The sequence below is a fragment of the Diorhabda carinulata genome, chromosome 1, assembly GCF_026250575.1.
Source record: "Diorhabda carinulata isolate Delta chromosome 1, icDioCari1.1, whole genome shotgun sequence".
NCBI classification, from domain to species: domain Eukaryota; kingdom Metazoa; phylum Arthropoda; class Insecta; order Coleoptera; family Chrysomelidae; genus Diorhabda; species Diorhabda carinulata.
The window spans coordinates 14,703,891-14,727,656 of record NC_079460.1 but is presented as its reverse complement, the minus strand read 5'-3'; the positions used below and the strand labels follow the sequence as shown (position 1 = coordinate 14,727,656).

Genomic DNA, 23,766 nt, shown 5'->3' with positions numbered 1-23,766 from the left:
ACAGCCGTCTAGACAAGGTGTTGGCTTCTTGTAGACGTCTCCTTCTTGTTTTCCCTGCGCCTGTGTTTCTTTATTTGCGGAAGATCTGGGACGCTCACACGAACTCTGTACATGACCTAGCTCTCCACAACTCCAACATCGAATCTTTCTTGGCTTCTTTTCAACCTTACCTTTGATCAAATTGACGACTTCGTCAAGTTTGCTTTAGTCATTCTTTTCATATATGGTTCTGACCTTGTTATATGAAGCCATCGTGACTGTTTTATATTCAAGAGCAGCAATTAGGGCATCTGCTAAGGTTTTCGGATGGGTTAATCGAAGCGTTCTCTGCATATAATTATCGTGCAGGCCATCTATGAATGCCTGAATGGCCAAACATCTCATTATATTTTCTGGTGCTGATGAATAAGCAAATCAAACAAGTCGAGCAATGTCTACTTCGTACTCTTGAAGAGTTTTTTCACGCTTCTGCTTTTGTTCTTCAGCTGCTATTGGTATTGGTGTTCTAGGTGCTCATAACGATATCGCATGTCCAGCTTCTTCTTTAACTATTCGAAGTCGTCAGTAAATTCAAGAGGTATCGTCTGGAGTGGAGTCTAAGGTGTCTCCTCGCAGTGCAGTCGTCAAGTTGACTGCTTTTTCTTTATCCGACCAATTATTTACTCTAGCGGCTGTTTGAAGTTATTGGTCCAAGATGTTTTGCCATCGAACGTTGGGGCCATCACTCGTGTAAAACTGCTAATCTCTTCTCTATTGAGTGATGATGTATATTATATGGTTCTTTATGTTCGATCTTGCTCTCTTCTATTGGGGTGTCTCCAACTCCTTGATTTTCTCATATATCTGTCTTTTCATCGTTTTTATCTCATTCTCGATAACTGATTGTATCTTCTCGTTCATCGTTTCCATCTTTTTGTCAATATTTGTTTGTAGGTATAAGATTTTGTTTTCGACCTCAGCGACCATGTCGGCTTTCAATGATAAAATTTCGGCAGAAATGTCGCTTTTCATCTTCGAAATCCTGTCATTCATATTGGTCGAAATATAATTTTTTATAGTCGAAATATCGTCCTTCATTGTGGAAATTTTGTCGTCAATATTGGCCGAAATATTGTCCTTAGTGGTGGATATATTGACAGAAATATCGTTTTTCAACGTCGAATTTGACGAGATCAAGGTGGATGCCTCTTCTTTCGAAAGATAAGTTTCTGCACCAAATCCATCACTTATCAGTGCCAATTTGAGCCTTTCTATCAATTTACTCTTCTTACTGGACGTTTGAAAACTCAAGATTCTCAAATTCGGCTTTCAGTTTCGTCACTATCAGATCACTTAGTTCCTTGGCCATGTTTATGTTATAATTTATTTATAATCCTTCACACCTGACACCAATGTTACATTTTCTGTATTTATTTAAGTTTTTTCTGGTCGTGGGGTGAATTAATAAACTGATTTATTTACACATTATGCAATACACTTAACTCATAATAATGCACTTATAAATATCACTTGAATAATTTCTGTGAATGTCAAAGACACCACGTGAATTCGCCGAATTATAAAATTTTATTGTAGCTGACAGGGCCGGCCTAAGATCCTATTTCTTTATCCTTTCTTGTCTGGAAGCTCATCCCCCATTGTGGCAATTTTGCGTTAAAGTCACCTCTTAGAATAGCTTTGTCTTTTTGGCTTCTAAAATGTTTGGTCAATATCTTTGAAAATTTCCTCTTTGTCCTCTAGTCCTTTATTTGGTGAGGCATGGCAACTATATATTGTATGGGCTTGTGTTTGTATGTAGGAGAAACCTCGACCGCTACCGTTCCCTTTGATTTATGTTTTGGCTTACGACTTCTACTTACTTTAATACTGTAATAATTTGTATATCATATATCCAGTCTTTGTATTGCCTGAGAGTTAGGTGCGGATATAATCAGGATATCTGCAGGGTAGCTTCTATTCGTACTAAGTTGTGATATGTTCAAGTTGATTTTGTTGTTTAATTGTGTTTGGACATTTTGAAATACCAGATTTATGTCCTTATTTAGTACAAGGAATACAGTATGGTGGGCTTTTACATTGAGCTACTTTGTGACCTTTTTTTCGCACTTCATGCATGAAGTTTCTCTGTTTGGCATTTTCAATTTTTTGGATAACCGTATTCCCAACACCGTCATAAAAAACACCTTTGGATAGCTTTCCGCGTCTTTTCTCTTTAATTTTTTCCCGTAGAGTGGTCAGTAATATCGAATAAATATCAAAATAAAAATCAAAAAACTGAAGCAAGAACTTTTCCAGCAGATTTTTAAATACAAAACTTCTTAGGTCTTGGAGAATCAGATTATCGCCATTCCATCGAATGTTGCTTTGTTTCTGGATCGTAGAAATGTACCCAAGACTCATCTATAGTAACAATTCGGTTTAAGAAGTCTACATCGTTTTCAAATCGAGCAGATGAAGGACATTGATCACCAAGAATATCTTCGTAAATCTGCTTACCTCTTAACCCTTTCAAATACAGTTACTTGATAATGGCTTGATAGTACAATTTTTCGATTTTCACAATTTCTGTGGACATTTGTGTTTTAATTTATTGCGTAAATTTGGTTTACTTTTTTGACGTCAAACTTTACACTGACGCTTCTAATAAGTTATTGTTCGTTGCTATGGTAACGCAATATTTTGTTTATGCATGGAACTGGTCTAGGTTAAATAGATATCAATAGATCCTCGTATGTAACGGTCCAAATAAATTCGATTCTTCATTTCAACCAAGAAGAAAATGATAAAATTTTGAAGCTTTGTAATAAATATTTTCTATGACGAATTTTCTATGATTTAACTTTTACTTTAGCTATTAAGTACGAAATTGGAACAAAAGATGAAAACCCATTTTACGTCAAAGGATTCCGATATCCGAAAGCCATATAAAAAGAAAGCAGACAGGTTAATCAATCACTTCAAAAAAAATTGGTAGACCTTCAATATCTCCTTATTCCGCCACTGTTTGCGTTATACCAAAAAAACCAGATGCTTCCAGCAAGAAAAAATTCCGCATAGTTATTGACTATCGCAAATTAAACGAAAACAGTGTCGAAGATAAGTATAATCTTCCCAATATAGAGGACATTTTAGATAGTCTAGGAAAAGCCACATATTTTACTACCCTTGATCTAGCCTAAGGCTTCCATCAAATTAAAGGCCACCCAAATTCAATCGAATAAACAGCTTTTTCCGTACTCCATGGTCACAACGAGTTTTTACGAATGCCATTTAAATGTTGCTTGGCTATATGGACGACGTGATCATTTTCTCTAAGTCCCTTCACATTGCTGCTATCTTTGAAACATTCTGAATTGCAAATTTGAAAATTCAATTGGATCCTAGTAAAATATAAGCCATTATGAATTCCCCTATTCTAGAGACTGTGAAAGAAGTCAGATCATTTTTAGGACTCATTGGATATTATTGAAGATTCATCCCAAATTTCGCAAGAATAACATCACACTTTAGAGGAGCTATCATAGACCCAATGAATGTTAATTACAAAGAATGATTTGAGAAATTCAAACAACTCTTATGCAATGCCCCAGCTCTGCAGTACCCAGATTTTTCAAAACCATTTGTTTTAACAACCGACGCTTCCAATATTGCCATTAGCTCTGTATTATCACAAAATAACCATCCCATATCGTATTACTCCCGAACTTTGAACTCCGTCGAGCAAAATTATTCAACTATCGAAAGAGAACTTTTGGCAACACTTACGCCCGTATTTGTATGGTCAAAAATTCACTGCCGAAAGCGACCACAATCCTCTGGTATGGATTTTCAAAATTGAAGACCCCACATCTCGGTTAGCCCGATGGAGACTGAAACTGGAAGATTAGAATTTCGATGTAAAATACCGTAAAAGCAAAGAAAACCAGGTAACCGATTATCTTTCCAGAGTACAGGTCACCACACTTTCAAATTCTTCTATTTGTGCCGAGATCCCTGATGCCCACGATTTCAATTAAGACGAATTTCTTGAAGAATTCGACAAAAATCAATCTCTCAGTGAAAATACCAAGCACACCGCAACTGAAAATCTGATTTCCGGAATTCCTATATCTAAAGATCCCATCAATTCAGCAACAAATCAAATTATTATTGTCCCTAAATCCAGAGAATATATCATTATTTATAAGAAACCTTTTAAAAAACATAGATATACTGTGAACCTCACTGACAATTGGTAAATGGAAATATCTGATGCTCTCAAAAAAATACTTGGACCAAAAGAAAAATTCGCGATACATGTTCCACACTAATTTCGACCATTTATGTATGATTACTTTCGACTCGGCTATTTTTTGTAATAAGTTACTACAAGATAAAGACAAATAGACTGTGTAAAACAATATCATATCCAAAAATCATTACGGCATAGTCGAAACTTATAAACATTTGAAAAATCAATCGATTGGCTAGCCATGCAAACTACTATTTCTTATTTGATGAATCATGTGAGATTTGCTTAAAAAATGAATATGAACGACACCCTTATAAATTATCTCAATTAGGCCCATTATTAGGACAAAAACCTTTCGACATAATTCATATTGACTTGTTGAATTGTAACAAAAATTATTACCTAACGATTGTATGTTCATATAGCAAATATGCTCAGTGCTATAAAATCTCCGATAAATATTCCATATCAATTCTTAGCAAGCTAAGACATTATTTTCCTGTCCACAATTACCCGAAAAAAATTGTTTGCGATAATGGCACTGAATTTAATTCTACTGTGATTAAAGAATTCAAGAAACTTCACAAATTGAAATACAGTTCACAACGGTCAATAACTCATATCCTAATTTCCCTGTTGAACGATTCCATTCCACCTTTATAGAAAAACGTTACGAGACCAAAATCCAGATGATCCCTTAGATAATACTTTTACACTTCATAATAAACTTATATAATGAACTAAAAAAAACGACAGAAAATTCTAGACAAACAAAATGAAAATACTGAACCAATTCCTGCAATCAATTCCACTAGTTCTGTCTACGTAACTAAGAAAAAACATCGACCCATAAAAGCTCCCCATATTCTACGCTACATCCAAAAAACAACACAAAACTAAAATTGTTGGTGAGACCGACAAACAAAACACCACAAGTACTCACTTAAAATTCACAAAACTACTTCGTAACGTAGAGAAAAAGAATATCTTAGATAGACCTTTACAGGACGATCTTATTCCTGTGCTCAAGATACAGGAAATCCCCTCTAACGGCTATTATACAGAAGGGATTCACCTTTATAAAATGGACCTTTAGCCCCTTTGAAATTTCAATATAATCACCTTTTAAACGAAGCAAGATAATCTTCATAAAATTACCCGTAAACATGTCAGAGGTTTGTTCAACTTCCTCGGAACAACTATTAAATATATATCTGGAAACCCTGATGATTATGACTTGGAATTATTGAAAGCACACATTACTGCTGTGGAGGTTAAAAATAATGACACTCTGTTGATACGAGATTTAATAATCTTCTAAATTTGATAAATAATAATAGTAAAATAATTGTTGCTGCAGTAAACAAGTTATCATCAGATTTCAATGGATAAGTTGCACTTAATAATGAAATACTAAACCTTCAAACTATAAACGAATTCCTTTTGAAACTGATTCGAACCATAACTTAATCTCAACAAGACCTTTCGAATATTGAACTCTTTAGATGAACTGGAAACTTTAAAACAAGAATTATTACAAACATATTATCGAAATTCCCTTTTAATCAGTGACGAACATCCCTATCAATTAAGTGAATCTTCTAAATCATTATTTTGCGTTACCACTATGACAATACTCATAATACTGAAAATACCCATCCTTTATCCTCATTCTTACCCTACATCTAGAATCTAACAAATTCCCAATAATGATCACATTATGATCCTGCCACCCGCACATTACTACGTGAATAGTAAATGGTACGAAATCTGCAAAATTCCGAATATAGAGAATTGCACAAGTCAATCATTACAGAGAACTTTTCACAAGAATCCAGCAAAGTAATTCTATTAGGAACAGTCCATCCACTCATAATTCAATACCAAGAAATTAGGAGAAGTAGCTTCTTAATGACAAACGAACCAATTACTCTAGAAGGAATACGATACAATAAGAAAACGGTGCAAAGAAGTACAGTGCCGCAAGTAGTCCCAATCAAGCTGCATTTGAAGCACGAAATTATGCGGGAAAAACTCCAAATTCCAGAGACGCATTGAACTAATTCTACTCCTTCCGCAATTTTCTGCAGGACTCAGTATTGTTTCTTTAATTACAATTTTGATTATTTTAGCCATTTTAATAACAGTCACTGTGAAGAAACGATAAAGAATTTCCAGATTCTTATATGGTCCCAAGCTACAACCCAATCAAATGCAGATTCTCCAAGATTTGTTCTCAGAGATTTCGAGGACGAAGTCAACACCGGATTCCAATTGAATCAGCTTATTATTTAATATACTTATAATTTTTAGCAAAATATATTGTCTCTAAAAACAGACCTTTCATTATCAAAAATTTAAAAGTTTCATATAAAACGTAGTAAGCAAACGAGCGTCTGCCTGGATATAATTAGCTGTTACTTTTCTGAAATATTATCTGATTAGTGAGTGACCTCAGATTTACCAACGTATTGATTGGTGTTTTATCTTTTATTTCACCGAATTCGTTTTGAAGTGTCAAATTTTGTTTGCAAGCTACATTCAGATTATATTGTTCTAATATTCCTGAAAGTTCAGGAGTTACCGATTTTTTATATTATAAAGGTGGAGAAATAAGTAAGATAATATTGTTAGAATAAGTTGGATAGGTAATACTGATCTGAAGTAAGAAATTTTAAGAACCCTATTTTTCATCTGTCTTTCTGAAACAATCTTGAAGATATTACGTGAGTGATAAGAATAATAATTGACATACTCCTTAATAATTAGCTTGAATGGCAAAACAGATATAACAAAGTCCAAAATGAAATCCATTACATAATCTGCTAATAGAGGGGAAACAAGAATCAACAAACTACAAACTCATGTCCAATGTTATTTATATATTGGTTTTTGATAGTATGAATTTGATTCGATATTTCCCACAGGAGAAAAGCAAACATGATTTTATTAATAAAAATGGTAAGAATGTGTGAAAGAATACATACGCATAAATGGACAAAAGATCAAATATGTGAGCACGGGAAGGTGTCTCAATAAGTTCAACCAAAGAAATTGACGACAAAGCAAAACAGGGGGAGTAGATTTCATCTCGACCATAGTATAGAATCATTGAAAAAGAAGAGAAGCGCTGTGTTGGAAGAATGGGAAATTGAGGCAAAAATCACACAAAAATAGGTCCTCATGAGGTTTTATCAATCAAATTGGAATGATATTAAACATTGAAGATTACTACTCAATATTTTTTTTATCAAAAGAACTCACAAAATAATGAAAATATAAACAATCGTTACGTATTACAGGTTTATGCTTACGATTTATTTCTGTATATTTGATTTCAAATAAAATGAGTGAATAACAACAGCATGCAACTGATGAAAATATATTTCACAATGTGGAAACTAGTACCGTCTCCGAATATCTCTCCAAATCAATGTGATTTGGTATCAAAATTAAAATGTATTTTATATTAAAAAAAAGTTTTATTCCATGCATCATTCATTACCCAACTATCTTCTGTGATGACACATCATGATGTATTTTGTTTATTTTTAGTTCCTACTGCTCAAATTTTGGGAGGACCAGATTTACATGTAGATAAGGGGAGTACTATCAATTTAACTTGTTCTATAAAATTCAGCCCAGAGCCGCCTGCATATATTTTTTGGTACCATCATGATGACGTAAGTTTACAAACATTTATACTAACTATTAAAAATAATTATTAGATTTTTTTCTGTCAACGCTTCCAGAAAGTTCTTTTATTTAATTGTGTCCACTCATCTCCCATAGATATTCCAAGTTTTTAGCTTATCTTAGACTGAAGTAGCTTTCCGTTTTCCATTCTATATATATTTGTCGGAAATTGACTTTTCGTTGAGTTTACGGTAACCAATTACAAGACGCAATAGTTGACTCCAAATGTGGCCGTAAGTGTATCTGAAAGATTTTGTATGAACGGCAATTTCGTCTGTAGTTTTTATTGAATGTAAAATTTAATGGGTCCCCGGGTTTTAAAAAAATATCCGAAAGTCCTCGACATAATTTAATAACGCTATTTTTCTCTCCAGAGTTCATATGATCTGTCCTTGATAAGTTATTTATATCTACTTACTGTTTATCATCTGATTTTTTTTTCAGTTTAGTTTATCGGTAAAATTAAAATTGTGAATCTCTTATTCCGAGGATGCAAATTAATTTGCGATAATAGGTTGATTTAAAAAAATTACTTAGACTCAGATGCATATTGTTTCTCTGGACAACAATACATCCTGCTATAAATGTATTTAGTCATTTAGTCAATATATCTCATTTTTGTTTCTAAATGGTCGAGTCCTTGCAATTCTTGTAGAATATTATCTTATTCTCTTCTGCCTGAAAAGCATTGTATAAGGGCTTCTTCTAATTTTTGCCATGTATTGAGCTCTATTAATCTTCCTTGAATACATTCAAAAACGTGATGGTTAACTTCCACGTCATTATAATTAGCATAGGTTTTTATTTGTCTAGCGTATTGTGATCGCCACCATATGGTTTATTATTCTCCAATATCAATTTGATTAATTCACAGGTCATTTCGAACCTGCTGTGTTCATTTTTGAAGTCTTTCCACGACCCGCACGAATCTCACCGACTGCGCCAATTACGTGTTTTCACGATGAAACACAATTTTTAAAATCAATAACAAATTTTATTGACACAAAATACAATATTAACTGAGCAAAAGATATGAAAAGTTACATAGAATCAAAGTTAAAGTCAGAGTCAAAATTCCCTTTTTTATAAAATATAAATATATATACTAAAATAAATGCTGACTGTTTTGCTTAATTTATAATAGATTAACAGTTTCCAGGTCCGTAACTACCGAGTATTGTAACTAGACAACTAGTAGGTTCCTTATAAAATAACATGCGTTTTTATATATTTGCAGAAATCGCTTCCATTACTCTTCGTCGTTTCTTCTTCTCATATTCTAACTGGTATAATTCCATTTAAGTATCAAACAAATCTTTTATACCAATATCAGCAGATTATAGTAGTAGTTCTAAAAGGTTTCTTGACTTTTGGTATGAAATTCACTGTAATATGATGGTACCCAAATAATCGTGGAAAGTAAGATATATGGGTTCCTAGATAAAATATGAAAACTTGTGTCGCTATCTCTTATTTTTCATGAAACTTGCCAAAGATCCATAATTGACTTGACTTCACCATTATATAGTTCATATGAATCATATTAACGATCAGAGCCTCATATATTAGTTTCCTATCCTAAATAACTATTCAATTATTTAATTCTGTATAATGTTGAGTCATACATAAGCTACTTACAAGTAAAGTATGTTTTACAGAAGAACAGTAAGTTCGTTTTCTAGAAAGCTGTATTATCCCCAGTCAATAATTGAGATATAATTGCCAACAGTACCAAACCAAATATGGTCTTGAAGTGTTTATTGGGATTCTGTTACCTTTGTGAGGTATAGGTTCATATTATTATTATTAAGATTATTATGAACATGCCTGATACCATGTTTCAGCTTTATATGTAAATAGAACAGTGGAAGTAAAATTGATGATTTTTGGAAATTAGTTGTATAAATAATTATTACTGTATATGAATCGGATAGTCGTTAAGTATCAAATATTGAACACAATATTATCCAGATATGCATGAAACTAGGAATCTAACCTCCTAGTTTTAGTTTGACTTTTACTTTGACCAGTAATTTTCACTCTTTTAGAAAAGTTTTAATTACATTATTCTCTATTTCAGTGAACTTGTATATCTTTTCTAAATGAACACAAACAAAAGCTGAACTAGTTACTACAGAATAAATACGATAAAAATGTCTACTTCATTTGTTGAAATTTTTTAACCACAAATGCGAATATTCTAAAAAACACTTCAAATAAATATGTTTTATTTTTGAAATCAGTAGCACCAATGAGCAGAAATGATGATTTATTACAAAACAGATCGATTTATTTAAATTATTTGAAAATATTTTTATATTTTATATTTTATTTAAAAATACTAAACTGCGTTAATAAATTGATATAAAGGAACCGATTGATTGCAAATTTAACTCCAAATTAAAAAGATCTGGAAATAATTAATCTAAATCCATGGATGTTAATTCGGACTTTCCAAAACATGTTTTGTTCAATACTATGAATTACTCTAGTATAAAATTTCAGTTGCTTAATTGTTTCCAATTTTTAGGTTATAAGTTATGATTCGAGCCGTGGTGGTGTGAGCGTGATTACAGAGAAAGGTGATATAACTACAAGTTTCCTGCTAATTCAACATGCTGATATATCGGATTCTGGAAAATATTCTTGTAGTCCTTCAAATGCAGACGTTGCAAGCGTTAGAGTACATGTCTTGAACGGTTAGTTGGAACATTTCATTTTACTATAGTACGTATTACTGTTACATTTGACTTATAATTTAGCACACAAGTGCTTCGTCACTTTTAATGATAAAGCAAACTCTATTTTCTCCATGATATTTGTCAAAAAACCCGTTGATATATTAAAATTGTAATAGACTCACTTTTCAAAAGAATTCAATTCGCTAATTTCAAAAATTAGCGAGTGGATTAGTAAATAAATTAACAGATTAGCTTATTGCTAGATATCAACCTGAGGAATACACTGAATAAGCATGATTCTATAGAAATAAGAATGAGCTAGGTAGAGAAACGAAAATATTCGCTGAAGAACAAGTTGCATAGAATAATACCTTCATTATTCTTTCAAAAACTAAGGAATTGATTATATGAAGATATGAAAGGAGTTTTTCTCATTTTTTACATCTTAGAATTTTTTATATATGTTTCGTGATAATATGTCTAAATTTTATGTCTTTTTTTACAGAAAACTAGTTCAAAATAAAGTTATTAAAAATATGATTAAGAGAAAAAAATGTCGTAACTTAAAACTTTTAACTTTTATTTTGAATTGATTTGAACTGAACAGACCTAAAATCAAGATAAATCATCACGTTTTCATAATGGGATTGTGGCAAAATTAAACATGAAAGTGTACTAATATATTTTTCAACTACCGAATACTAATGTATTAGTCGTCTGGGATTGAATTTAAGTACAATATAAAAATATGTATAAAAATATAATAATTATAAAAATTACTCACATCAATTAGTCAAGAATTGCGGTGAATTAAATTTTGAATATCTTTTTAAAAACATTAGATTCATCAACTTTAAAATTCAATATTCAAATTGACGCTTGATACAAATATCAAGCATATTGATTCTAATTACTATAGAAATCGTTATCAATTTTCATTGGTTAGATATGGAAGACGTTAAATTTTTATAGGTTGGATTAGGTTAGGTCGTTATAAATGTTGTTGAATACTGATAAAGGAATTTTGACAAGAAGTATATAATCAGATGGAGAAGTCACTCAACAATCGGATAACCTCTCACAAAAGCTATAGCAAATTTTTTCCTGATGTTCCTATGCGACACATGTCTTTTATGGAAGACATTCTATAAATTATGGATCTGTTAAAGTTTAAACATCTGGGAACAACTACAAAAAAGAAATACCTATAAAATTTAATTCTACTCATAACGAGCTAATCTATAAAATACAATATCATTCATAATCGAACCAATAAATATTCATAATGTCCTAACCTATAAATTTATTGTCATTCGTAAACTAATCAAGATATTACAAAATTGAAGACACCGTAATTCTTAACTAATTTTTGAAATTGTTTTAGTTTTTCACAAATTCATAAGGAATACATAAGTATTCACAAGCTAGGAAATATATTAGAATTAGTACAGTCGTGATCTCCATCGCTAAAGAATAATACCTTAGCTACTTGTGGGAAGGTAACTGCAGTTTTTACACTAGACACAATAAAACTGTGAAAATCTAGCAAGTATCCAGTAAAAATGGTTAAGTGAACAAAAAATGGAAAGTAAACACTGAAAACAACCAATTATAATGTTAGTGATAAAACAGTCCAGTTATTATGCACGGTAAAATAATGTATGTGTAATTAAGTGATTAATTGCTAGTAACTAAAGGTTTTCTTACAAAGAAGCTTGAGATAAGTACTAGATGAAGTTAAAAGTATTTTACTTATTGATTAGTTCTGATCAGGTCATAACAATCTTGGAATATTCGTCTCTTTCTCTGAATACCAAAAGTCTATAAAAAATCAATTACATTAAAAATTTTACTATTATAATATACAATTGATTCTACCATATCTTTTATTAATAATTAATTTTTCTTCTAGGTGAACGACCAGCTGCCATGCAGACCGGCTCGGCGGGATTATCTAACAGTTCTTTAAACATATTCGCGTTGATTATAGTTTCCTACATTTATACATCTTGTTACTTCAACAACTTTGATTCAAATAATACAAGTTGGAGGTAGCTATATTTTAAAGTCTAAGTTGTAAATAGCTGGAGATCTGCTAAATGTCAGTTACGTTTAATTTTTAAGAAGAAATATTATTCAAGTATAAATATATACACCTATATATATATATATATATATATATATATATATATATATATTTATATATATATAAATTTCTTGTTTCTTAGACTTTTTGATATATTAATGCATCTAAATGTTCTTGATTTTAAATCTCTTCTGTGTTAAAGTTGGTATTTTATAATAATTTTTAGAAGATAAAATTTGACGTTCCGACTTTTCTTCAAGTGTTTATCAAAATATGAGAGTAACAGATATTAACAGTGACAATTTGCGCACTTATATTAATCAATAGATCACCTACATCATGAATATCAAATTAAGAATGAAATCAAAATAGAAAATGTTCTAATTAAAAAAATCAAAAAATCAAAAGGTCTAAGAAATTGAAGAAATTTATATATATATATATATATATATATATATATATATATATATATATATATATATGATATATGATATATATGATATATGATATATATATGAACGTTGTATATGTATGAACGTTTTAGTAGTGGGATTTTAGCGAAAATACCAAACTACACTCTGTTTAATATATGTTCGTTCCGAACTTCGAATACTTATGTATTCATGATCGGAGACTGAAATTATGATCAAAGTACAATATAAAAATATGTGTTTCGAGGCAAATCTGCATGAGGTAGCAATTCAAATTTTAATTCATCAATTTTGGCCATTCCAATAACGGATGTGTGAACTGTTGCATTGTTCATCTTCATGACGCTATTGTTGTTCCATTGTGAGGAAACACGGCACCCATCTTGCATACAGCTTTTTTAAATGCAAATTTTCAGTTAATATGCAAATCTCCGCACTTTTTGAAACGCCTACTACATCTGCTAACTCAAGCACTTTCAGTTGACGATCATCCAGTATCGCTCTGTGGATTTTCTTCAACACTTTTAGAGTGGTCACCTCACCACTTTGATTCTTGGCTTCGCAGGTCATACGTCCTCGTTTAAATTCTGCTAACTAATATTTTAGTGTTGATAACGAAGTAGCAGTCTCACCCAGCGAAGAATATAGTACAACTTTTATGATGGTTGGGCGAAGGCCTTTTAAATAAAAGTATGGTATCACATGACGATGACAATTTTTTCCATATTTACAAATTCACTGAAAACGTTCACTATTGATAGCTGCCAAACAAATACTAAACAACGTGGCGTATTCAAACTTTAAACATATGCTGTATAGATTGTGTACTTTCTGATATAGTGGTATAAGCAACTACCACTATCTCCAGGTCAGGCCAGGTTGTTCTGAGACCATCCTCGTAAATTATAACCATAATAGAAATTACTTACATCAATTAATTGATAATTGCGGTCTCATGAATTTAAATTTAAATATTCAAATTTGGCGCTTGAGATAAATATCAAGATCATTGAATATGGCTGTTATTCAAATCGTTGTAAATTGTCATGGATTAGATTATGAACGACATTAAACTTTTTTAAGTTGAATTAGGTTAGGTCGTTATGAATGAAGTTGAATATTTAGTGGTTAGATTATGAATACTGTTCTGTCGTCTGATGTCAAGGTCAGTGTCAAATGTGTTATATAGAATTCGTTTCAGAGGATATAAAGGATATGAATTTTTATAAAAAACTTTGTGAAGTATTCAAAGTTTCTTTCCATGAAATATTGGATTGGATTTCTAGAAACAATATATCTGCCTTAAAATGTGATTATAATGATAACCTCATTGTGATCAACGCATATATTTTAAATTTTGAAAAAATTAGAATTGAAATCTTTGCCAACTGAGAATATGGTCGAAGTACAATACCTATTTTTATATTTTTTCTCTGATCATAGTCCCCTATGATGAATACGTAAGTATTCGAAGATCGGAATATATATTAAAAAGAGTACACTTTGAGTTTTATTACCACATTCCGACGAAAAGAATTTTTCTTGATGAATCGTCTTGATTTTTGGCCTCTTTTTATAGAAAATTAGTTTTAATTGATACTATACTTAAGAGAAGAGGCATATATGGAGAGAAGCAAAAATAACAGCTCCTAATAAAAAAGAATGGACAAAATTTGTATACAGGAGATAATTGTATGTAAATGAATATATATATATATATATATATATATATATATATACATTTTTCACGATTTTGCCGCAACTACTGGCAACATTGTATTGAAATTTCATACGAATACGTTTTGGCAGCTGATACATCCAATGAATTTGTTTAATATTGATTACTTTCTTAATATTAGTAGATATATTGGGCAAAATTTCAAGTGAACTTAAAAACTTAAACATTATTTAATTTCACACCAAAAAGGTACTCTTGGTAAAACTCGATATTGTATAATGTTTTTGGGGTATTTTGTTCGAAAATTATGAAGTAATAACCGATGCTAGTATGAAGTAATGATAAATGTAATTATTAAACAAAAAATCACGAAATGAAAATTTAAAGGAAGGCTAATAACATAAAATAGAATTCAATTAGAGTAGGTGTTCAGAACGTCCTCCGTTTTCACGAATACACAAGTCTATCTTTTTTCAAAAGATTAATTTTGTAAGCAGTTGGGAGTCAGCTAAAAGGTCATTAGAGTGACGTTGAATTCTTTAGGTGAATTTACCTCTGTAACATAATCATTTTTCTTAAGATACGACCAAACTGTATAATCCAAGGGATTTCAAATCGCATGACCGAGAAAGCCAATGAATCGAAGCTTCTGTACCTCTACTAGTCCATTTACTTGGAAACTGGTTACTCCACCAATTACGACATCTTCTAGCAAAGTGCGCTGGAGCAACCTATTAATTCGTTACCTGAAGTTGCTGCCCAAACATTAACTTTAAATGAGTGTTAGTAATATGATGCCCTTGTGACATATCACACCAGTAGTTTGCATTATAGGAGTTAAACATACCTTATCGCGTAAAAGTGGCTTCGTCCGTAAAAATAATATATTTTTGAAAAATTGGATTGAGGGCTGTCCCTTCTTGTAATGTTTGACAAAAATCCACTCTAGCTGGTAGATCGTCCGGCAAGAGTTTTTGGACTTGTCTGTAATGATAAGAATGTAGCTGTTGTTCTTTAAGTATCCTGCAAGTATTTGAAGAAGACTTTTCTGCATAACAACTGCACTAGAGTTTCCTAAACACTCACATGTCTTTCCTAAGGTTAATAACATGTCAGTGTATTCAAAATTTAAGTGCATTTCGATCAACAATATATAATTAAACAAATAACAAGGTTTCAGAAATGTAATTATTATCGTCATAATTATCAAATTCTATACCGTTTTGTCGGTATAGTCATTTACGTGACAAAAAATTTTCAATTCACATAATGCTTACTAATTTATAATAATTATTATCAATAACTTTATCAATATTTTATATCAACATCCGTTATTACTTCATAATTTTCAAATATTCCGAAAACGGTACACAGTATCAAGTTTTAGCAAGAGTACTTTCTTGGTGCAAAATTTAATGATGTATAAGTTCACTTGAAATTTTGCTCAATAAATCTAATATTGAAAAAGTTATGTCCCATACTACTTGAAAGGAACAGTGTAATTAGTGCCCTCTATGAGAGTCAAACATAAAAACATATTTGAAAAAAATTTCAATAAAATGTTGCCAAGGTTGTTTAGTTAATTGTTTTACTGAGCAACCACTTTGTAATTTTGAGAATTGAGAATTCTTGACGTTTCAGCTCCCGCTGTGGAACCATTATCGAGAAAATAGTTCCAAAATGACAAGTAAAAATTTGAAATTTCTACCTATATTGGCTTTCATCAATATATCACCTTCAACATGAATATCAATCTAAGGATAATATCAAAATAGAAATATGTTCTAACACGAAAAATTAATTAATGCTTTTTGATATACCACAGTTTATTAACAAGGCAATTTAATTTTATCATATTTATTAAAATAATTGGTTTGTTCTCGTACATATAATAACAAAAAAAAATTTATGTTATATTGAACATGTTAATCATAATTTCAGAATAATTATTTTCTTTTAATGCAGTTTTTGCCTCTTGAATACGTAGCATTCTAATTCAAGACCCGATCATTGGATCAAACTTATAATCACTTATTCTTCGTTTGCCACAGGAATCACATTGAAGTTTATATATTTCGAGGAGCACGTTGGTTTTTTATTCCATTATGTTATTGTGAATTTTATAGTGTGATATCAAGAACATTTTCATTATTTTGTTCGCTTTTGATTGTAAGTTTGTTCACATAGGATAGATATCTCATTTTTTAGAAAATAGATTAAAAAGGAATCAAAACTGGAAAAAAATTAGAACTGCATCGACAAACCACATTCAAATATAAAAATTCAAAAATTGCCCGCAACTGAATCAATCACAATAAAAATTACCCATTTTTATTTTTATTGATGTGATTGTTTAGGGATATGTTTTGTTTGATATTATAATTAGGTTGAAGTGAGATTGTTTCTTATATCCAATTAATTAATTATATTTGATAAAACATTCTCGATTCTTCAACCTAATCATAATATCAACAAAACATATTCCCAAACAATCGCATCAATGAAAATAAAAATTCCAAAACTGAAAAAAAATCACTTAAGCAAAGACCATCCCTAGGTACAGGAGACGAAAATATCATCAAAATATTTTTTAATATAGAAGAGTTTGAAGGAATTATCATGTTTATACATGGTCCATGACATTAGATGCAAATATAGATGAAATTGAGGCACCCAGTTTGTTTATAAAATTTATTATTAAAAGAAAAATATGTATTATTAAAAATGAGTGCTATAAATTGAAAAATTTTATTCTTACATATATTACAATACATACTAAACTGTTACGAATTTTTGTCAATAGTGTTCTTACCATAGAAGTACTACTTTTGGTCATTCGTTGCACTACTTTTGGTTATAGTGAGTAATCGTATTTGGCGAATGGAATATTATGAATCTTTAGTCAATCAATAACAAAAATAACAATTTAATCTAAATGTACTTCAACATAATACAATAAAATTGTTACAGCTGAAGAATTTCAACTTATTCTCTATTTTTAACAGGTTATTTGGAGCTAATCCTTTAGCGGATTTTTCTCAGCGTGTTCCACTTCCCTCTTCTCTTCTATCTTTCAATTTTAGATGGAAACCCAAAATCGAAATTCTAGTAAGGAGTGTAAGATATGATGGATTCCAATTTGGAAGAGTAGAAACTAGAATCAATTTAAAATAAGATTTCAAGATGAATGTAACAACCCATTGAAGAGACTGAAAAGCGACCAATTTTAAGTTGCTCTTGCGCTTGCAATTTTTGTTTTATCAAATCATAGTTACCTCTATCAAAATTAGGCTCAGACACCTCAAGAAATCCAAATTCCATAACATTGTCATTATTGGTTATCAAAGAATTTTCAGATATAAGAGGAAGACATGATAGAGATTGCTGGTGATTATCTTTTACTACCTTGATCCAAAAAATCCAAAAGCTCGTATTTATTATCAGCTTTGTGACGCTAGAAATATCGACTACATTACCATGGAATGATCATATGCCACAAGCTGTTGATAACATTAAAGAAATTTTCTTCAGCCTCAGCCTTGTCTCGTCGTATGGCTGTCTCATCGATATCAAAACCCGTTGAGGTAGTCATATCATTCGGTTATGTTTGTTTCGTATCTGCTTTTCGCGGTCCGACTATTACTCGATACGTGTGTTTGTGGTTTGTTTTGGTATTTGACATTTTTTTTATGGTTAATTAGCAGCACGCTCTTGTTAGGTATTGGCAGTGACCTTGATCAGGTTATAGCCGGGTACAAATGTAGCAATTGCTAGAAGGAATTTTTAAAAAATGATTAATATAATAAATTTTGATACAGCAGCGAATGTTGTATACTCTGCGATTCCCCTAATTTGAGATACTTCAATGATAAAGTCTCTAATTTAATCAAGAATAAGATTTTCCCAGAAATCCCAGACTCGCAGGTTGTATAAATCAGTTAACTAACTATTGCCGAGAAATAAGATATGTTATTAAAAAACTAATCTAAATGGAATTTTATAGAAAAGAAGTTAGATAATATTAACAAAATAGCCGATATGTTTACTCTCTTCAAGCCAGATTTGTTGCTTAAATCAGTACGGGATATGGAATACAATCTTTGTTGTTATTACTAATTTATTTGAGCAGATAACTAATTTAGCTTGGGGTGAAACGTCCATACTGTCGTGATTTTCAAGTCTCGTAGAAATCAGCAAACGCAGAAGTCCAATTCTTCGCATGAAACCACTGTCATCGTACAAATTTTTGAGATTTGTCCATACTTCTTGGACAGTTTTTGCATCCTTTACATGAGGACATAAACTTGGGTCTATGGTTAAAACTAACTTAGCTTTTGCTTGGGCAATGGTGGTCCTTACCGTCAAGGCATTTGCTTAAGCCTTCGAGCACAAACACATTCTCAAGTGCGAATACCCATTCGTCATAGTTCTCGCGACCTTAAAGCCTCGGCACACTCTTCAAATAGTTAACGGCCATCTTGCTTTTCCGCGAAACACAAGCGCCCGCGACACGAAAATAAAAACTGTTTTTCTCCACTTACCGTACTACTGAATTCCCGAAACTTCGCGTTGGAAACGATCTGGGCCCATAACCTGTTGTTATTACTAATTTATTTGAGCAAATAACTAATTTAGCTTTGGGTAAAACGTTCAAAAAGGTACTGAAAAAACAAACAACGTATTGACGCTATTGAATGTGTTTATTAACTACTACTAAAAAGGAAAGAAAACAAAGGAAGGCAATACATCTATTAGGTTGCAATAAATGAACATAGATGTCGCCACACGGCTCGTGAACTTTTGGTATTATTTCCAACAATCTTCTCAATATATCTTTTATGCTTTTCAACCATTTCGAAGAAATAAAGAAAATTCATATTCTCGATTCTTCATTCGAGGAGATGAAACAAGATTTGCGAAATTTGGAAAATAATTTAATTGATATATCCACTCTAGTAAACGAAATATATACTCAAATTAATGACAGTAATCAGAAGAAACGACCCACCTATATTAAATCATAAGATATCCAGGTTTCCGGAGGTTTCGTTAAAATGGCCTATTTAATTTTCATTGTCCCGAGAAGCCCCACCTCCGCCAACGGTAGATACTTTTGAGTCTGTGAAGCTAAGGAAGTGATACATCCTGTAGGTACCGGTTGTGACCTTCCGTATCCAGAAATAATATCCACCTTATTTAACAAACAAGCTTCAGCTGTATGCAAATAAAAAAGCTTTTCGTGACTTTCAAATTATTAACGCAAAATCCTCTTTTTGAAATAATCTGAGTTTTACACGATTTCTTACATATTGATTTACAATTAACGAACTAATTATAAAATGATTACAATTGATCGTGATTGATTGAAGTGACTACAACTGACTGACTAAAAATGTGTGAATAAATTTTTTTATATAAATGTAAATACACTGTGATTCCATGGTAACAGCAATAACAGTATTTTATATTTTTCAAGCACCTCAGAAAGCAACGAAAAATATTTTTGTACAGCAGGTCTATTAAAACCCAGGGCTCTAGCAAGTGATGTTGGTTCAGGGGTACGAAGTTTAACGTTTGGATGTCTCTTTAGAAAACTGTATAACCAAGCTTTACCGGCCATTTTTTAGCTTTTTTAAATTGATCAACTAAGCCATTGCGTTGAGCTAACTGAAAAGCCAAACTTCGAAAGTCATTCAAAGTAAAACTAAATAGTCGCGATTCCATAGACAAAATGTGTTACACCAACTCTTCTTCTTGCTCCTCAAAGAAAACCGGTCTGTGACGCCCTAGTCCCTTTTTCCCTGAATCCTCTCGTTCAAGAGACTCATTTTTTATTTTTTTTTATTCTGGCTTCAATAGTTGTGTGAGGTACTTTAAATTATTTCGAAGCTTTAAGATAGCCCATTCTTCCTTCGAGAACCTCTTCCACTGCTTGGCGCAACTTTCCTCATTCCAAGACTGCCGATCGGTTTTTCTTTTATATTATCCCATCTTTTAATCAGCCTGTAAAAAACAAAATTTAAAATCGTCACTAAATTCTATAGCGTTTTTGATTGGACAAAACCGGATAGTATCCAGTTTTACCCGACCGCTTGGTATCCAATTTTGCCCGACAGCACATTAAAAAATGTTTTTTAAAATTCTCTCACAAAAAAATTAGTTGTCATATTCGCAAATGTCACAAAATATAGCCACATATTTACAGAGTCATAAAAAATACTCACCGTTATTTATTTCGCTTGTTAAATCTAAAAAATTCTTAATTAAACACCGCTACAACAAAATATCATAACCTTAATTTTTCAATCTGTCACTGTCACTCACCACAGATCGATAAATAAACCGCCTAACCACCACCTACATTATCACCAGATCGTCCAATTTTATGATTTAGCCCTATACCTTATGCACATGTTGCCAGTTTCTAATATACGAGATGTTTGAAGACTGAATATAAATATCAATTCACGAAATTTTTCACGTTTTCACAAAGTATATTTGAAAATTGGGAATCATGGCGTAAGGGTTGCCAATAGATTATTTAAACTTGCTTGTGTTTAATAAATCATAGTGAATTTTGTTTACGACTGAACTAAACTAAAATATATTACAGCTGTCCAAAAAGAGTATCGGGTATTTGTTTTCGCGCCACATTCGAAACGGAGCGACGAAAGGGAGTGGGGAGGAATTCGAGGGATCCGCCATTTTGTGGAATTTTAGTCACGATGTAACAGTACTCGAGGACGCATCGCACATTTTGCGTACGAGCGTACTATCGTAACGGTGATTCAATTGTGACTGCTCAACGTCTGTATCGTACGGAATATCGTACACGCCACGCGCTAAGTGACGAAATGGTTCAGGATGTTTGAGAATACAGGTGCGACAGTTAAAATTCAAAACTCTCGTCGCCCTCATTCAGTTCGCGATGAAGAAACAATTGAAGAAGTTGAGGCGTCGGTTCGTCGAAATCCATCTGCGATATGTTGCGACATTTTTTGGTCCCAGAGTTGCAGGAGTTTGCAGGTTTCAACTCAAGAACGTGGTTCCAGCAAGATAGGGCTACTTGCCATAACTCGAATGACTCGATGGAAGTTGTGAATGAATTATTCCCTAATAAAGTCATTTCGCAAAGGAGTAACATCAACTGGCCTCCCAGAAGCCCCGACCTTAGCCCGCTTGACTATTTTGTATGGGGATACCTTAAAAGTAAGGTTTATCAAAATAATCTAATGAAATAACCCAATTGAAGGAAAACATCAGGTCAGAAATGGCAGCAATATCAAGAGCTGTGTGTCGACGTGTTATCGCCAAACTTCGTTCCCGTTTAGAAAAGTGCCAGCAACGTAACGGTCATCATTTGCATAACAGCATCTATTCCAAATAATTTTCCAATTCATATGATATCAAAAAACAATAAAAATTTTTATTGCTTATAAATATTTTTTGTTCACTTGAAGTTACAATTACCCGATACCTTTTCTGGACACCTTGTACATTAAATATTAAGAAACTCGTTGTATTCTCATCTACACTTATCCAGTGATTTGATTAAGAAATTCAATGAATTTCAATTTCTTAAATATTCAATTCTCCAAATGTATAAAATTTATTGAAGTAAATGGAAGGAATACTGATCATTTACCTGACGGTATTTATTTTTGTTGTTTAGTTTCGTATTATTACACATTAGGAGAATAAAATGTTTTATAAATAGAATAGGTATCACCCATCGAAGTACATGAATCAAACAATAGTAAGTTTTTGTAGAATTGCATGCTTTTTTCAATTTTTTCTCGTTATTATTCAACTGAATTGAAAAGCAGTTGCCCATATGCATGCAAAAAAATCTGCCAATTATCAAAATCACTATTTAAAAATTAAATACGAGGTATTTCGAGCAATAGTAATATTTGATTGAAACATGTAAAGATAAATTATCATATTACGGGTCCCATTATATACAATCTAGAGATTGGACATTTTTAATGAACCACCCTGAATAGTTTGAAGATATGGTCAGAAATATATAAAAATGAAGCATTAACCATATGTGAATATAAACGATAAATATATTGAGAAAAAAGGTTCATTTCCAAATATAATGTAATTTATAATTTCTAATGTATCAAAAAAATTTTAATTCACTGCTTATATCAAGATCTTGGATAAATTTAAATGCTTGTATATTTTCTTACCTACTATTTATATGCACCATTCAGTTTAGACACGTGATTGTCTAATTCAATTACATTTTTTAGTAATTTATATTCACTGTCAGTTATAAAAGTTGACAGTACATTTACCAATGTAACAATGGTTAGTGGTATTAAATAGAATGTTGGGTCCAAGACACTACCTTGTAGATCAGCAGATGTGGGGGAATGGAGATTGGAATCTTAACAACTTTGTTAAAAATCTTTCGCAATATTATTAATAATGATTCTTTACGAATTGATTGGTTTCCGAATTATTATTATCCAAATATTCCAATTTTTTAATAATTCAAACGTTAAAAGCAAAAACTAATGGTATATGGTATTGGTTATGATATATTATGTGTAAAAATTGTATATATTTAAACGTAAGACTTTTTATGAATAGATTTCAAGAGTTTGAAAATGGAAAAGTATTATCTTTGTACATTCAAAATATTCACACTATTATCAACAAGTTATAAATATTTTGTAAATAGTAAGCATTTATGTGAAAATGTGTTTATTATTGTGTTTTGTTGTGATGTTCAAATTTTATTAAGTTGAATCCATCATTGTAATTAATTACTATAAATGTACAACACTCAATTTCAATGTGAAGTGAGGTATGGAACTAAACATACGACTAAACAAACTTTAAGTTTCATAAGTATAGATGTAATTTACTACTATAATAATAAAATTTTTTGAATAATTCCATGTATTATTCCCAATAACAGAGAAAACTATTAGAATATCATTTATAAC

General features: G+C 31.5%; 1 protein-coding gene across 2 annotated transcripts in view; it reads left to right on the top strand.

Annotated features, from left to right (window-relative positions):
• The window catches only part of LOC130902204 (junctional adhesion molecule A-like), a 104,828-nt gene extending 81,115 nt beyond the window's left edge, over positions 1-23,713 (top strand). For both annotated transcript variants that reach the window (XM_057814132.1, XM_057814121.1), the window contains 4 exons: positions 7,787-7,914; positions 10,458-10,626; positions 12,521-12,659; positions 17,809-23,713. In XM_057814132.1, the coding sequence (XP_057670115.1) occupies positions 7,787-7,914; positions 10,458-10,626; positions 12,521-12,659; positions 17,809-17,977 (605 nt within the window). In that variant the 3' untranslated portion in view covers positions 17,978-23,713. The remainder of the gene's footprint in view (positions 1-7,786; positions 7,915-10,457; positions 10,627-12,520; positions 12,660-17,808) is intronic.
• Positions 23,714-23,766: the final 53 nt, after the last annotated feature.